Here is an 18,228-nt window from a genome sequence, read left to right on the forward strand (position 1 = left end):
TTTATTATTATATCTATATTTTCCCCTACTTATATTATTCCGCTTACAATCTCAGTTGGACTCACACTAAAGTCCTGGTTGCAGGACGAAAGTGCGGGTCTGGGGACTTATTGCGGCTTTAACGCTTGAAAAGTTGGCTAAAGAAAACTTTCGAATTGATTTCGCTGCAACTGGAGATCCTTGTGAGTCCAGGCCTACTACACATTAGTTGCTTTTCCGAATACTTCCTCCCAGCTTCCCCCCAAGAGTTGCAGCTTAGGAGTCAAACTTTGTGAAAATAATTTGCCAGGAACTCTCGCAGCGAGTGTCGGATATCAGAGTAAACACAATCCAGGATCCGAGAGGAGCAGTCTGCCGAAAAGTGGCAACTCTGACAACGAGGATCTGTCAGAAAGAAAATAAAACTCAGATGTGAAAACAAAAAGGGGCAACTTTTGTCTAGCTAATCAAATATTTGCAGCCAGCGAGCGATGGGAAAAAGGGAAAATGGGGAAAACCGGGGGACGGACCGATGACAGAAGGCATTCGTGCGAAGTACGTTGAAGGACTCGAAATCCTTTTAGGCACGTGTGTGTGTGCAGAGTACCGTTAATATGACAGGAACACCATGCTCAAGCGTGCGTATGTATGTGACATGCAAATCTTGTTTGTCAAGTGCCACGTCACAGTTCCCCCCAAAAAATGAGTAACAAAACTCGTTGTTGCTCTCGCTGTCGCTGTCGCCTCTGCCCCAGGGTTGAAGTACGTTTTTTAATTGAAAATTATTACGGAAAAGTTGTAAATCCCTCGTATTAACTGCGGAGAGCATGTGAGAGGGTTGTGGATGCTGCACGCTAAAGAAAAATAGTATTTAACTAAAGTATATGTCATATTTTATCACATATTAAATTAATAATATTATATTCCCCGAATTTAAAAAGAAAAAGTATTTGAATTAATTGTTTGAACTTTTTGCTTAATATATATATATTTTGTTAGAGATCTTTTAAAGCCATCATTTAGTGTCACTTGGGAATAAATAAGTCTTCATATACCTAGATTTTTATAAATATATTTTATATACTGCTTAATCTGACATTTTCTTTTATCAATCACAATTTCCCAAGTTGAAGCAGCATTTTCTTCACTCCCTTCTAAACTTGTTCCCTTTTCTAACTTGATTTTCTTCAAGTGTTGGAATTTTACTCACTCAAATTATTAGAGAGGCCAAAGGTGGTCGTCCGCATACAACGGATTGATGTTGTTTAATTAAATTAAACCGCCGCGGCGCCACACGTCTGCCCCAGCATCCCATCATCCCAACTTTGACCCAACTCTCTCATCTGCCTTTGTTGTGGCATAAAGGCGTTATTAATATGCTTATGTGCTGCGGATTCGCTGCAGTAAGTATACGTACGTCCGAAGGGTTGCATTCATAGCCAGCCAGGTGCTTAACATAATGCCGCACATTAAATTTTAAGTGTCAATGGCGCCGCTTCTTTGTTGCCCTTCATTATCATAATGCTGCTAGCCATAAAAATGCTCAACTTTTTCGGTCCTTGCAGATCCACAAGAGAGAGCGGACGCTTATGGGATCGTATATAGCTTTATGTCTCTTTGCTGGGGGCTCAACCAAAAAAAAAAAAACAAAGAAGAAATAATCTCCAAATTGTTATCTTATAAAGCAGCAAAATTTAACTGTGCGGATTAATTGTTTCATATAATTTGGGGTCTAAAAAATGTACATTAAAACATATATAGGACTGTATTAAGGGAGATGAAGTGGTCAAGTGTATTTTTTATACCTTTGCAGGGTATTAAAATTTCAATTAGAATCTTCAAAACCAGTGATGGAGTCATTTCCGACCGTATAATTCGAGCCTGTATATTATAGATCAGCATCAATAGCCGAATCGATCTAGCTTTCTTTGGAAGAAACTAAAAGTTCTCAAATTTTTTTTTTACATTTTACATTGTTACAATTGTAAAAAACATTAGCAAAAAATGTCTTTCTTTTTTTCTAATTATAAATTGAGTATGCATATTTTGGAACCGAATAAAAACTAACACAGAAATGCTTTCCGATTTGAAATTATTGCCTCTTTGATTAAGTTATGATATTTCGAAATCTTTAATATGCCCAAAAAAATTGTCATATAAAAATATTGATAAATATCGATTTAAACAATATGATATTATAGTTCCATTGCAAACTTCAAGGGTATATAAACTTCATTTTCCCGCAATTAGTTGCCTTTCTTCTTTATTCTTTAGATTTCTTTAAGCTGAGCTATAAAATTAGTCAGTAAATATAGGTTATTTAGGATTGTGAAATTCTTCAAATAATGTATTAAAACTCAGTTTATTTTCAAAATAAAATAATAGCAAAATCCAATTAAAAACAAATCTCTGAAACCCAAAAAACAATTGATTAATAAAAGAAATAAAACCGTAACAATAAAATTAATTAAGCATTGATAAACAGTCAAAATTTCATTAAAGAAAAACTAATCTATCGCAAAAAATTACTGTCTCTATAAATACAGTGTTTCTTCCATATAAAAAGAAACTCTCAGTTCTAAAAGCTTGTTTAAATAATTTGCAACTAAGTGGTTCTTCTTGTCCAGTCCCCTCTGTACTCCCATTTTGTTCGCTTGGCTTGCTTTTGTTTGTTTGTTTATTTGTTTATTTGCTTGTTTGTCTATTTTGATTTATTTCATTTGGAAATGATGCAGTGCCGTCTTGGTTGTCATCAACCTCCCCCTGGGATGTCCTGGGCTTAGCTAGTTGAGGGTTAGAAACACTCGAGTGAGAGAGAGTCGGTAGTTTTCCGGCAAATGGCTCACAGCTATTTTTATTTAATTTTTGTCCCAGCCAAGATACTCTCTGCTGACATCCAAATCCTAAGACCGACTCTTATTTGTTCATGAAAATTGCAGTTTCTGTGATATTTGCCCTCGGTCCGGGCACAAGGTGGAATCATAATAATTTTCAATTTCTATTTCACTTTATTTTGTTTGTTCTGTTGTCACCCCGGAAATTCATATCCTTGGTTTCGAGTACCTTGGCAAGCTTCTTATAAGTTTTAAATACCTTTCTCTGGCCCTCTCTCAATCCCTCTACATGTACTTTGGTTGGTCAAAACTTTTTAATTAGCCTGATCTTGAATAAAAAGCGAAAATTTTTAATTACAGCAAAGTTTGTGCCAAAGAAAAACTTATTTGAAAGGAAAGTTTCCTGGTGAAAAATAAAATGTCAAACAGATCGCAGGACTTTGGCTTCATATAGGGATTGTTATGCATAATGAGTGTTATAGGAGAGGGACCCAAAAAATAAAACACGCACACAGATGGCATTTTGTAGTCTTTGCACGTTCGTAAATTGCGCTCATTAAATTGCAAATTTAAATTTAATTAGTTATTTATGCAATTTGATATTTTCGCAGGCTGTTTTCTATTTTGTTTGCGTTCTGTGGCCATTTCAATGTAAATTTCATCACGATTTGTTATTCATATTGAGTTGGCCTGCGTTTTTTTTTCCCGCCCGCATGTATTAGTTGTTTTTCCGCCTTTAAATTTGGGTCCGCAATTATTTTATTTGTGCATTACGTGTGTGTTTTTTGTAGTTGTTTCTATAAATATTCAGTGGCTATTAAATGCAGTTATACATATTAAAAATTTGTGCTGCATTTGTGATTTTTTGCATTTTTGTCTGTGGCAAATAAATATTTGATTGCCCATTTGTCACACATTGACCCGAATGGAATAATTTCTGCGCATAAATATTAATGAGTTTCATCCTGGTCTGTTTAAACTTAGTGCTCATTTAAATGTCATTAGCCTGATGTCATATCAGTTGTGTTTGGATGCAGTTATGGCATAATGTTAACCATTATCATATTTTTGCGGCAGTAATGCAAAGTTATACGAAATCAGGATGTTAGTGTTGCAGCTGTTTGCCATCTGTAGATAAATTCTTAAATAATACAGCACTTTTCATAAAGGCAAATACTGGACTTAACATAAAGTAGTGTCTTTGTATGCCTAAGAATTTAATATATTATACATAATCACAATATAAGTTGAAGCTTTCCAAGTATTAATATTATTTAAATGTAATATTTCAATTCCCTGTCAGAGGCAATCGTAGATTTCCCAGAATCAAGTCCTATTAAAGCCACCTTTTCTCTCCCCGCCCCTAAATCCATCCCCACTTATCGCAATCGCTTGTCATGTGCAAATTTGTTTGCGAATTTGTAAATAATTCCAAATTAATTCACTCGACGTTTTTTTCTATCACTGCTGCTGCTTTTTTCTATGGCTACGCATCAAGTTGATTTATTTGCCTGGAAACTTTCTTCACTCTCGGGCTGTCTGTCTGTCTGTCGGAAAATGATTTACATAGGGATAATAGAAAAAAAATAAATTGATTTTAAATCATTTCAACAGCGGCAAACGACACACTCTGCCAAGCTTTCCCGCATTTGTATGCAAATACGCGTGAAAATAAAAAATACAAAAAATAAAGAAAAAATAACAAAAGGCAAGTTAACGAGTATTCAAAAACGAGATTAAAATAGGAGTGCTCTGTGAGTGCGCCGCATGCTGTGATTTATACGCCCCCAATCCCAGTCACAGCTCCCAGTCACAGTTCCCAGTCACAGTCTCAGTCATCGTTGTCCTCCTCCTCCTTCTCATGATGATGTCACATCAGTTGCAACGAGCAAGCAGCTGGGGGAAATATTCCATTTTATCTGGCGGATCGCAAATCACTCTTGCCCCGCCTGGACAGGGTAGCTCAAGATATTATTAACATGTTGCTGCACAACACACTGCTGGGCATCCCCCCCGAAAAAATTGATTCGCAACTTTGGGAAGATTCAGGGATGAGTTTGAGCCATGCTCAACCCTGTTACATTCTCGTAATCTTTGGCAAGAGGCATTTTGGCATTTTGCATAGTTGCAGTCGGGGGCATACCCCATGATTTACTCGCTCAGTCACAAAATATGGAAATTGCTCGTGTCTCAGCCTCTCTCTCTCTCTTCTCACCTGCCGCTGTGGTTTTTGTGACATGCCGCATCAATCCATCGCCATTTTGCTGTCTCTCGATGGGGAAACCTGTATGTGTGTCCTGTTCGATCTTTTGCCAGCCGATGCAATGGGTTGCGGTGCTCCTGCGATGCTCCTGCGACGCTCCTGTGAGCATCCAGAGCTGGCAAATTGAATAGATTGCTAGGTGGACCAGCCGCAGTCGCAGTCGCTTGCTGGCAGCATTTTGCCCCGAATTTTGCATACATAAATATTTATGAATTTATTAAAAGTGAACCACACACACACACTCACACTCACACATACATATACAGTCGTTCGCTGGGGCATCCTGGCGGCTGACTGGATGGATGAATGCATAAGTCAGCCGCTCACGAGCTACGAGGAGAAAGAGGTAAATGCAGTATAAAAAATTAGATGGATCAGAAAAGATATAAAAGTAATAAATTAGTTACTTATAAATTGATGAATTACAAATAAGTTTTACTTAAGGAAATCTATGTTTCAGGAGGCACAGAGTGTCACAAATTCATAGCAACCTTTAACCTATTTTCCTTGCTTTTTCTTAGCAAACATAAAATGTTAAACACAAGAAATATATACAAATATTTTCCCAAGTGCAGGCAACTTCCAGTTGGTTCTGGGGACTGGGGGCTAAAATGGAAAAAGGCCGTGGAAAATGGGTAGCCTAGGCCATCCCAGCCGTCAGCAGCAACGCCTGCACACATGCCACAGCCACCGGCGGGGCAGAAAGGAAGGGGCATCCACCATGCACCATGCAGCAGCAGCATGCCTCGTGTACAGTGAAATGTTTGGTACATTTTTGGGAAAATTTGCACCACATAGCGCCCCCTCAAACCACACCTCACACCCCTTGGGGTCTCCGCCCCTTCGAACCAAAAATAAAGAAGGAAAAACTGCACAAACTGGCGCGTTTCGTTGGCTCTGGGCCTCTACGGTCCCTGGGTTTTCGGGGACCTGGTCCTGGGGTCCATTCATTTGCACCAGAACAAGGCAATCGCATATTTGTGGCAGGAGGACGCTGAACGAAATTGTCAAGTTTTTGAATGCCTCAGTGGCTCAGCGGCTGTCGCTGTCGTTCAAACTGTGGATAAGGACGAGGTCCACATACGGACAATACACCCAAAGAAATCACTGACTAGTAATTACAATAATTAGTATTAAACTTGCAAGATATAATATTAAATGATAAAAGTTAGATGTTAAACAAGAACGTTTTATTGGATATTTCTTAGTTGTCTAAAACATTTCGCAGGACTTTTCTTCAACTGCATGTCCTTGCCCGCTCGTCCGTGCTCTGTGGCCCTCGGGCAACGCATAATGCATGAAGTTGTCATTATCAGGGCCAATTCAATTGAGAATTTTCGTGCCTAATTCGGCACAGAGGAGCAGTGGCTGGGAGCAACAAAAGAAACCAAATTTCGCATAATTGAAAATTTTTGGTGGTGCAAAAAGGGGCAAGGCAAAGGCCATGTTGATTGCGAAAATGTTGTTTGACCATTGACATGGCACTTGATTATACCTTTTGCAACTCTACACTGTGTGTGCGTGTGTGTGTGCCATGAGGTGTGGGTGCTGCCAAAGTAATTTAAACTTGATGTCAAATTCAGCAGCGTCATTCATTTTCAATGTCGATGCATAATTTTTCGGGAGAGTTTTGTCGGCATTTGGAGTGTGAAGAAGGATACTTGAGGAGGCATGCCACGTAATTACCTGAGGCACTGTAATTGCCCAGGACGAGGGTCCTCGAGAGTGACGCGTCGTTTTTTTGTGTGGCCTCCTTACTCATCACTTTCGAACTTCCCATTCCTAAGACGGTGGGGCCAGGCTTGAACGCAATTTATGCAAATTTTCTTGGGCAAGACAACGCACACACACAGTCAGTCGAGAGTGTGTGTTGACAGGCGGATCTGAACCCATGGTGGAACCCATCCTCGGATTCCAATTCTCCCAACACGTCCAGCCTTGGCACATTTAACAAGGCAAGCCGCATCGAAATCCGCACGATTAGCATAAACGCATTAAAAATCTGCCACCCCGAAAAGCGGCACACATGAGATATCTCTCAGTTAGTCGAAAATAATATTGGGGGGTTCTTCTGGGTTGGTGGTGGCCTTGGTGGGGGCGGAATTTATGGATTATACTGTTTGTTTTGACATGCTCGATGACAGAGCGTCAGCAGCGGCGGTCGTTCAAAGGCAAGTGAAATTTTCAATTGCCAAAACATGTTGCATGCGGCCGAAGCACTGATAGAAAAGAGGGGATTATAATAGAAAGAAATTCTATTACTTAACTAACAAAAAACATATAAATTTAATAGTTTTTCAAATTGTTTATTGAAATATAAATTGTTCCGGACTTAGATTTTATTTAAATAACATTGGCTTTTAAGGACACTTTATTTTTTATTTAGGAAACTATTATACTTAACATTTTCCATTTTATTTAATTAAATATTTCCATTACAAATGTAATACACTTACCCTTTGCAGGGTATTATAATTTCAGTCAGAAGTCTTAAAAAGCAGTGAAGAAGTCATATCCAACCCTATTTCATTTATATTCTTAATCAGCATCAAAAATCGAGTCGATCTAGTCATGTCCGGTAGAAAAGTAAATGTTTTTCAAAGGAAGAACGTTAAAATTTTCAAAAATTTTATTTTTATTATTTTATATTAAATTTTTTACATTTTATATTGAGTATGAAGATTTATTATTATATTATTCAAAATTAGGAAAAAACAAGCTTCCGTATCGTATTTGGTTTGTGCAAGAAATTGTCTTAAAAACATAGATAAATATTGCCAAAAATGCGAAAATATGCAGTGAAGGAGTCATTTCCGACTAAAAGTTATTTAAACTTTAATTTTTCGACAAAAGTTGCCTCTTAAAAATATCAATAAATATTGAACCAAAAAAAGCATATATTCTAACCTTAGTTATAATCGATTTCCGATTTAAACCAATAATTCTTTTTTTTTCAAACTGCTTCTCTTTCTTTCTAGTTATTCCGATATTCAGAACCTTATAAAATTATATTATCTATAAATAAATAAAATAATTATAAATCTTTAGTAAGGCAATTTTATAAAACAAAATTCAAAAAAACCCCACAAAATAGTAACCATAGAAAAGTAATTTGTCAAACCTAGGATGCAAAAAGATTTAAATAATGTAAAAAAATCAAGTGTCCTTGTTACAAAAACCAAAAAAAAAGCTATATTTTTTCCAAAAGATTAACCTTTAAAGTGCCATTAAATCTGCTAAAGGAATGCGCTGCCTGTCGCTGAAATGAAATGAGCATTCAATATGCAAATTTTTTATATTAATTTATATTTAATCGGTTTTTAGTGCTGCAACGGCTGTGGCACACACACACACACGCACAACATGATGCCATCAGTGAGACGGGTTAAGTTATTCGGGAGGAGAAACGTGAAGGTTCACTGAATGCAATCATAAATAAACAGCACGCATCTAGCATACTTGCATGTAAATAAGGGGGGAGGTGGGGAGCAGCAACAACAATGCCCCGTCACAACAGGCTTTCCATTTTCCACACTCTACTCCAATGCCACCACCCTCCCTCCCTCCCTTCGTCTCCTGCTGTTGTCATCGTAATTTAACATTTTTCCTTCAACTTGCATCGTCTGCGGCATGCATCACTCACTCACTTAGCACCGCATGGCCCTTTCCTTTACGACCTTGGCTGATACTGAGGGGAAAAGTTTGAAAATATTTCAATAAATATTAAATAAAATATATATTTCTTTATTATTAAAGTAAATTTCAGTTTGTTATGTGCCAAGATAAGAGATATATACTTCCTTGTGGTATAACTTAGACATTTGCATCTTTTTCTTCTGTAAGAATTGCATTTCTTGTGAGTTTCTCATACCTTTTTAAATTGGGAAAAATTATAAATTTCTCTCAGTGCTTAAAAAAATGGCATTTCCAAGCGGACTGCTCACTGATGAGCTCTGTGCATTGCACACTCCGTGGCGCAGACTGCCAACCTGCCACGGGCACCGCCCATCAGTTATTTGTCTCGCGTGGCATTGTTTGTCTTGCGAGTTGGTGCTGCAAGCTCGCTGGCTGCCTCATTTGCCGCATGCCGCATGCCTCTGTCGCTTTAATGTGTGGGTAAATGCGACAAAATCAAGTTAACTGCCAGCATTAACGCACATGCAACCAGGCAGCCACCCAGCTAGAGAGAGCGAAACTTTCGACGCGACTTTGCCAACTAACTGAGTTTGCAGCGCAAATGAAATTTGCCAAAATGCCAGCGTCCCATCCCCCCTCAGTCCGACATCAAATTACGGCGCCATCAGAAGGATTTTAAATCAATTGGAGGCGAGGCTGCGTGACAAATAAACCTAAGCGGAGCGACCACACTGCGTATGCGCAATCAGGACATAAGGCCGATGGTCCTTCTCCTACTCCTTCTCCTGTTGCTAATGCTCCTGGTGCTCCTGAAACGATTAGGATGGGGCAACAACCATTACACGACCACGACCCTTTGTGCGGGGGCATTATCTACGTGGCCACTTGAGCGACTCAAAGGGGCACTTTGATCTGTGCACCCCAAAACCCACGTCTTGCACCTGAGATTTAGCCAATGCGACACGGTGAGAAATAAGCCAAACCATAACTTTAAAGGAAAAACAAATAAAAAGAGCTCTATGAATACATATTTTACAGAGCTGAAAGATCCTTTAAAGTCATACTTAAGGTATATATATTATCTTATCAAATATATATCTTGTTAGTTTAGTAGTACACATTTTCCTCGCACAGTGCCATCTTGATTGCCTTTGGCCATCAGGCTCTTCATGTTGTGGTCACTAAGCAATGGATGTGGACACCTGATTGAGGGCACATCACTTGAAGTTTGCATTTGGCCATAATGGCGGATGCTGCTAATGCACTGATTAGTCAGATGCACACTCGTCCAGGTGGACTGGGGCAGAGCTCCTTTGAGTTCAATGCGAGAGTATTTCCAATAATTAAACAATCCGTACAGAGCTTTCTCCCCCTCCACTTGAGTCCATTGAATCGAAGTTGAATTGCATTGAATGCGAATTGAATTCAATGGAGATTCATGATCAGAGTGAGGGTTAGAGAGGATGAGGTCCTCAAGTGAGTGGCATGTTGCACTTTAACCGGATTCTGCCCCAGGGATGGGGGGAGAGAGAGAGCTGTCTGACTATCCGGTGGCCAAACACACACTTTTTTTCTTCCCCTGGTTGGTACGAAATCAATTTATGCCTGGCCAACGTTTGAACAATTTCTGTTTCTGTTTCGGTTTGGGTTTCCGTTTCTGTTTCGCTTTGTGCAATTGACGGGCCAATAATTAAGCCGGGGTCCTGGGAAAACGCTCGGAAAAACGCTTGAAAAGAGCATACAAAAAAAAAAAGGGAAAATGTTAACTAACTAAAAGGGTGGTAAAAAACATCCGAGAAAGTCTGATAGTTGAATGGAGTTATATTTAGCTTACATTTCATAGTGTCACAGATTATTATTTATTTAATTTATTACTCAGCCATCAATTTGAGATTTTCCTAAAAATAAAAACCAATGCCAGGTAATATCTGTCGGCGCCGGTTATTTGTGGATTTTACCTTGCAACACCGCCGCCGTTGCCGTTGCAAAGTCAATTTCCTTGCTGATTTAAATTTCAAAGCAAATGACAGAAGGTGTTGCCAGCGTTGCCGCAAACTGGATTAAATTTCGTTTAAAATGTAAATGGAAAAGCGTGATAGACAGGTTGGGCTTGTCTTCTGAATCATATCCAAATTTCGTTTACGCCGGTGAAACTTCAAAAAATAAAAATAAAAGCGTGGCTTTAAAGGAAAAAATTCTAAGCGGCACCGAACGCAGGAAAAACTAAACAAACACCTCATCAAAGAACATCAAAGGCCGCCCAAAGGAAGAAAAAAAAATGGAAACCCAGGGCCCAGGAAAACCCCAAACAATAACCGGCTGAGAGGGGAGAAAAAATCACAAAAAAACGTAAAAGAAACGTGGGACGAAGAAAGGAAAACATTTTGGTGCTCACAACGCAGAAAATAAAATCAAGAATTTCACACCTTATCAATTTTGTTAGATTAACAAAACGAACAATGGGGTGGGCGGCATCAACACCACCACCCACACTTTCACCGGCCGCCTTTTACCCATGGAAATTGCATCATCAACGTCCTTGCCGCACTGTGATCGACATCATCATCATCATCGGCATCATCATCGGCATCATCCTCATCCTACAGATGCAGGAAAGCCACCGTTGCCGCACTTTGTCATTAAGGAAGTCAAAAACCTCGACCCCTCCTCCAAAAAAAACCCGGTGACTGGAGAAATGGAGAAATAGAGAAATGGGGGGGTTGGTTTCTCTCTCTCTCTCTTTCGAAGAAATGCGGAGAAAGCTGGAGAAGGGAGCAAAGGGAGAGATTGGTTTGGTTTGGCTTTGTGTGACAGCCACGTTGACATTTATTTTGATTTCAGTTTCGAGTGCAGGACCCCTAAGTGGGTGAACTTTCCATTTCCCCGCTTCTGTGTTATCCACTCCAACCTGTTTACCAACCCCAGCCCAGTAATACACTAAGAGAAAACTACAAGGAAAGTGTATATATAAAGATGAAATAATAATTAAATAATAAGATAAGCTAAGTACATTTTATGGCAATGCATTTATTGCTTTACAAAATGCATGGAAAACAACTCATCTATAGTATATAGTAATATGTTTTTATATTTTTCTCTAGTGTAAAGATGCTAATGTGCATCTTGGCTTAGCTATTCACTCGGGGGATGGCCTTTTTTCTTGCTGTCGCTGCCACTAAATTGAATTTTATGTGGCGGATGCCAACTTTGATGTGTGCGTTTATTAATGGTTGCTGGGAACTGTCAGCCGGGCCAACTGGGAGTGGGGAGTGTCGCCTAAATGGGGTCTAAATCAGCTCTGATAGAGCGCAGACTTTACGGTAATTGCAACAGCAGCAGCATCACAAAACAGGGGCGAAAACTCGCTGGCCGGTACATGGCGGCAATGTGGATTCGATGAAATATGGCCCACAAAAATGTCTCGCACAAGCAACGCCTCAAAATGCCAGCAATGTCCTCTCCGGGCTGCCCGGCTGCCCGGTTGCCCGGCTGCCCGGATGACCAGCGGCTGCAAAAGTCCGGCCATCGAGAAGCTTGAAATTCCATGCATAACTTGTAGCAGCAACGAGCAGACGAGCATATGTAAAAAGCGGAGCCAGCCAGCGACACATACTCTAAGTACACACGAACACACATTGCTGGCGGGTTTCCATGACATCAAAAAAAAGGAGAAAATCGTCGGGTAGCAAGACGAACAAAAAAAGCCATGAGAATGGAAAATCTAGCCCAGCCAAGTCTCTAAATTGTGTGGCCCTAAAAGTGTCCGGCGGCACATAATGCTCAGAGTATATGCACTCGGCAAAAATAGAACCCAAAAGCTTAGATATTCAAATCAATTTGAACTTTCTTTGTCAATAAAGAACAAGCTAAACCTAGACCCTGCCTTATTTGTTCTTCTCTTTAAATATAACTGAACTTTGAGGACATTTTCCCAGTGTATTCCCAAGCACACACACAAATCTGTCTGTGTCCTTGCAACATGCAACGTCTGATACTACTGGTACTGGTGGCTGCTGATGTTGCCCAATGGCCGCAAGGAATTTCACACAATTGCTAGAGAAATTGCAGAAAATTGAAAATGTGCGAGAGCGCATAAATTTTTACTGCGTCACTTGTGAATGCTAAATTGTTGTTATTTATGTGGGCACTGTAAAAGCCAAGGTCCGCCCCTCTTCCCCCAGTCTACCCGAGAATAAAATCAAATCTCTAAGAGCGTTTAAGACACAGTTCGATTTTATTTTACACATTTGCAATGTCACAAAGGACTTTTCTTACCGATATCAGAGTGACGTGTCTCTCTAAGATTGGTAAGAAAAATCCCTGCGGCATCTCAAGGTCGCTGGAAAAATTCAATAAAACTTGACGACAATTTTTCACGATATTTTCACAATTTTCACATCACTCCCCGCTTCAGGACGTGCAACCCGATATGGGCCAAGAGTCGAAAGAAGTTGAAACTATAATTTGACATTGAGGAGACGATCAAGAGGCCGACACTAAGGGATATGGTCCCCGTTTCGAGGCCACCAAACCAATGGGGCAATTTCAAGCCCAAATGCTTCCTCTCCAGCTCCATTTGCACCTCGGCCTCGCGCTCCTGGCAACTCTGTCCGTAAACCATTAGGTACGAGATTTGCATAGTTTCCGCCTCTCGGATCAGGACATGTTGCTTATCCGGACTTGTTTCGTTGTCGCGGAACACGAATTCCACCACGGCCACGCAGCGCAGAATGGAGCCACACCGGGAGCCACCCAAGCCGGCCTGGGGTTTACTCCTAGCCAGGGCCTCATTCACATTGCAAGTCAGTTCAACACACTTGCCATCCGTCAGATATTGGTCATTCAGCAGGGCATACATCTTCTCCAGCTTGCAGCCATAGAAACCGAGTCTCACAGACTCTTTATTGTTCCGCCGCAGACGGAAATAGGCCTCGGCCTTGGGATTTCCCTTACCCAATCGCACCTCGAAGATATGTGTGGGTGTTCGCTGTGGAGCTGGCATGCCCAGGTGAGCGTATAGCTCCGAGAACTCGCAAGGTCGCAGCGAGCTCAAGGACACGCGATCACCCTGCTCCACCAAAATGTCCGTCAAGAGGCGTGACACATTGGGGGAGCAGGACATGTAATCGCAATGCATGAGCTCATGGTTCAGGATACTCAGTGGAGGGACATCGCTCAGAGTGTGACACAGATGATCGATGCTGGCCCAGTGCTGGGGAAAGGGTCTCAGCCTGCTCCGATAGCGATAGCTCATGGCAGCGGCCGCAAAAATGGACAATAATGCCTCGCAACCCATCAGATCCTGCTGGAGCCTCTCCTGGACGAGATACATTGCCTTCAGGTCCACCGGATCCGGTCTCGATTCCAGGGCAAGCGTTAACAAACGCCGCCAGCCGATCCGCTTCACTGACCTATTACGTCGTGCCTGCAACATGAGGACCGTCATTCTTAACAAGGGATTTGAGCAGGTGCGCAAGGACGATGACTAGAAACTGAAATTTTGAAATGATTTCGCAGAGTCGGGCATCAATCTAAGCCTCCCCGACAATCGAATGAAGTGTGTCGCCCAGGTGGCAGGTCGGATGATTTCCCCGAACTGGTAGGCAGGTGATTGGATTTCGTCCTGGTCAGGCACTGGCAAAAAAACAACAGTATTCAATTGGGAATCTCAAATATAAACCTATAATTTTTGCAAATATTTAAGACTGACATTAAAAGCTTTACTGTCTAGGAGAACAGCAAGGTATTTAGGTTTATTAAAATGGGTATTTTTTTAAGTGCATTCACAAAGTAACAGTTCTGCTTCTGGTGGGTGGTGGGCCTCTTTTGGTCTGTAATTGATTAATGGGGCCTGCTGTCGAATGCCTGATGCCTGCTGTCTGCCACTTGATGGCTGACGCTCACCTTATGCCAGTTTCAGTTTCATTCAGCCCAGGAAAGGTCTCTCCCCCTGCTAAACCTGGGGTGACTTAACCCCAGACCTAGAGCAAACCCCACCCGAAAACATTTCCAGAGCAGCAGGAGTGAAAATGGGGTCCAAGTTGCATCATAGCTACGCAGTTAATTGGATACTTTTTCAATACTTTTATCTCCAGCAGCAACCCCCAGAAAAAAAACCACCCAGAGATCTCCACCTGCCGCAGCATGCGTAATTTATTGATATACTCCCGCTAAATTATGAGTCCCCTGGGGGGCGCGAGAACCAAATATATATATTATTTTTTTTTTGTGTGTGTGTTTTTCCGAGACGAGGCTGCAGGTGTAGGTCTGTGTGGAAATCAGTTAACCGAAAAAGTTTGCAACTTTTTGCCGTGCTCGCTGCCTGTGAAATCAAAGTTGGAGTTTATTCAAATAAACGCCGACATTAAGAGAGAGAGAGTTGCAACTGTTGCGTTGCGTCTCCTGGCATTCGGCGGCATAAATCAGGGACCAACAGCCGTGGCAACTTTTCTTTTTTTTTTTTCTTTTTTCAGATAAACTTTTGACGTCATTTAACCCTCTTTTTTCCGGAGTGGGTGCCAGCGTTTGTTATTAATATGCCCAAGTTTCTTTTGGCGTTGTCAATTCCCCGGAGGCGTTTGCCGGCTAAATAATTTTGTTTCAGTTGCCATCGATTTCCCAGTGTCAGGGAAAAACAAATTTTCTTTAAGGGATTCACTTTGTTTATTACACACACTCAACAAGGGGCAGATTTTGTATGGTTTTTTTCTGTAGTCAAATATAGAAATGATATTCGGAAATGCCTTGATAACCAAGGGAGACTGCTTGTCTCTTGTAGTTTTTCTAGATTAATCATTTAAATAAGCTCTTGTTTTTCATACAAAATCAGCACCTTTTTACTAAAAACTAGAGATGGATAAATACGACTTCACAGACTCCACAATCCTTTCCACATAGATGCCATTGTTGTGCAGGACAAATAGTAGATTTCGCAGAGGCAGCGAGTTCTGAAATGTGAACAAAAATTAAGACTCGAATCAGTGCGACGAAATCAATTATCACAAACACTCTGCTCCATCGAATTGCTGATAAATATTGTATATAAGTATTAGGGAGGGAAAATAAATATAAATTGCCTGCCGGCTGGCGATTTGATTTCATAAATATGTGCCTCACGTAGGCCAGCTCAATTGCCAATTAGAAGCAAAGCCAAAAGGAAGAAAAAACAGCGGTAAAAGCGGCAAGAAAAATAATAAAAAGAAAAGAAAAGGCCTTGCTGGGTTGGCACTTGAAAATTCGAAGGCATCAACGGAAGTTGATTTGTATACGGAATCGCATATAAAAGTTGTCCACTTTTAACCTGCACCTTTCTTCACCGAGGAAAACTCAATAAAGCAATCTCGCATTTTTCTCACGTCCCGCTAGGAAATTATTATGGTGAAGGCGGCCATTTCAAATGGAATTTTTTAAACAATTTTCCAACAGCACGCACACACACACAGAGACCCAATAAGGAGTCTTACAAACAAAGCGTGTCCCCAAAAACCAAATTACATACACCACAAGCGAGATGTGGATGATTTTCCGAGGGTTTTCCGGGACTCACCTGAAGACCGTTCAGTATTTTGGGAAACTTGGCACTGCTAATGCTGTCGACGACCGCTGCAAACTGTTTGTTGCTCTCGAATTCATCGAAGAAAAGCGCCCATAGTTGGTCCTGCGGCAGGATCTCCAGGACATTGTCCACCATGCCATGCAGGCCACTTAATGGCTCCCGGGTGGTAGAGCTGCCCTCCTCATTCGTTATGGATTTGGGTGGCACTACACAAGGGAAAATGTTTAGTTCTTGTCACTAATTAAAATAATAATCCAAATATTACGTATACGCACCGTTGACTGTAATAGATTCCAATATTTCGGGCTTAAACACATCTGCCACCGACTGAATGGCCTTGACCACATCCAATCCCTGGGCACTGAGGTAATCGGTCAACTCCAGGACCTCTGGCAACTGTAGAATCTTTCGCTTGATATCCGCAAAATCACGACTTACTAGGAAGGCATATGCCCTCTGGAACTCTGCATCATGATGATAATAGTGGGCAGCTGTGGACTGCACTTCACGCAGTGGAATCAAAGCAATAAAGCCACTCAAATCAACCGATTGATTGGCGGGATTTGGTTTCTTTCGACTCAGGAAAATCAGGTCATCGGAGGCATTGGCCTTGCCATCACTCTCGTCGCTCTCCTCGCTGGCGGATTCACCGAGTTTCACGAAACCAATGCCACTTAAGTCCGTCTCAGAACTTTCCTCATCGTTGCCGAAATTCGGCAGAGCCAAAGTTGATGAGATTCCGACGAGTAAAACTAATACTTGATAACGATTCATGTTCCTATCCGATCCGATGTGATCTCCTATCCAGTTTTAGAGCTTCTGGCTGCCTCTTCACACAATGTCTGTGGTCTGCCCCCCAGATTTTTGTGGAGACTTTTGGAGACTGCCCTGATCCATGATCGTTTTGTCCGCGGCGATTATTTAATTGAATCAGTGGCATTCAACAAAAAATAAGATAACAACCAGAGAGGGCTGTCACGAGTGAGAGAGATGGAGAAAATGTGAGATTGCACTAGGAAAACATGTGAAAAACATTGATAAAACTAAATAAATCAATGAAAATACCTCTTAAAAAATATGTAAAAAACTATAAATATACATTTCTCATAGAACAAGTACCTTAAATTCTTTCAAGTGCATTCCTCATATAGCTGGAAGTAAATAAAATATTGATTTATATGGCTTATCGCTGGCTTCGATTAGGCCATAAAACATGTACATTGGCCGTTCTCGTAAATTATAGGCGAATAGGCGGTTTTCCTGTCCGCCGTTTTGGCCAACTTGCATTTCCGCCGATGCAAATCAAAGAAAATCACACCCGCACACACACACACCCCCTCGCTGCGGGTGAGCGTGTGATATTCACACTTTGACAGCTGGCTGGAGTGTCACTCGGTTAGTCACTGTATGTGTCAGTCAGTCATTCAGTCATTTAGTCAGTCATTCAGTCAGTCAGTCTGGCACTCATTCAGGTCTCGTTTCCAGCTCGTTCGCTTGTCAAACTGTGCATAAAATATGTACATGCATATGTCTCTCTCTCTACACACAGCTCACTTGATATATTCATTTGCTCATTCAGCAAGTTAAGTAGGAATAAAATTGTCAATTTTCATGTCATTATTTCATGTCGCCATCGCCGTCGCCGTCGCCGTTTGCCGTTCACTTTCGCATGTGTCAACTGTGACACTCTCCACTCTCATACACACTGGAATTCCGGATGGTATGGCATGGTCTATGGGTGTGTGTATTTTCAGATATGATTTATTCACTTGGTTTGATTTATTACAAGCCCACAGCACTGAGAGCCCACAGAGCTTGTAAATTGTTCCTGCCTACAAACCAATAATTGTATCGTTGTCAACGTCACCACCGGGCTTTCCCCTCACAACTTTAGTTGTGAGCCGCAATTTTTTAAATAAATTATTTTACTAAGCCCACAAACTTGATTAAAACTTGGCCTA

At 41.0% G+C, this 18,228-nt stretch overlaps 2 protein-coding genes across 2 annotated transcripts; both read right to left on the reverse strand.

The window, feature by feature from the left end:
• Nucleotides 1-12,927: 12,927 nt before the first annotated feature.
• Nucleotides 12,928-14,845, reverse strand: Parp16 (Poly(ADP-ribose) polymerase 16). Its single transcript, XM_020945950.2, has one exon. It carries the CDS (start codon nt 14,156-14,158, stop codon nt 13,106-13,108), a length of 1,053 nt encoding a protein of 350 aa, XP_020801609.2. The 5' UTR covers nt 14,159-14,845; the 3' UTR covers nt 12,928-13,105.
• Nucleotides 14,846-15,351: 506 nt separating this feature from the next.
• Nucleotides 15,352-17,279, reverse strand: LOC110181570 (protein G12). Its single transcript, XM_020949365.2, has 3 exons — nt 16,543-17,279; nt 16,259-16,473; nt 15,352-15,659 (listed from the first exon to the last, which is right to left on the reverse strand). The coding sequence occupies exons 1-3, from the start codon at nt 17,039-17,041 to the stop codon at nt 15,552-15,554; spliced, it is 822 nt and encodes a 273-aa protein (XP_020805024.2). The 5' UTR covers nt 17,042-17,279; the 3' UTR covers nt 15,352-15,551.
• Between the last annotated feature and the right edge of the window lie 949 nt (nt 17,280-18,228).

The sequence above is a fragment of the Drosophila serrata genome, unplaced genomic scaffold (assembly GCF_035046125.1).
Source record: "Drosophila serrata isolate PLE 108 unplaced genomic scaffold, ASM3504612v1 contig_184, whole genome shotgun sequence".
NCBI lineage: Eukaryota > Metazoa > Arthropoda > Insecta > Diptera > Drosophilidae > Drosophila > Drosophila serrata.

Coding starts and splice junctions, on each gene's coding strand:
- Parp16 (XM_020945950.2), bottom strand. CDS start 14,158: ATGACGGTCCTCATGTTGCAGGCACGACGTAATAGGTCAGTGAAGCGG.
- LOC110181570 (XM_020949365.2), bottom strand. CDS start 17,041: ATGAATCGTTATCAAGTATTAGTTTTACTCGTCGGAATCTCATCAACT. Junction 16,474..16,542: donor GGAATCTATTACAGTCAACG/GTGCGTATACGT, acceptor TCCCTTGTGTAG/TGCCACCCAAATCCATAACG. Junction 15,660..16,258: donor AAATACTGAACGGTCTTCAG/GTGAGTCCCGGA, acceptor TTCACATTTCAG/AACTCGCTGCCTCTGCGAAA.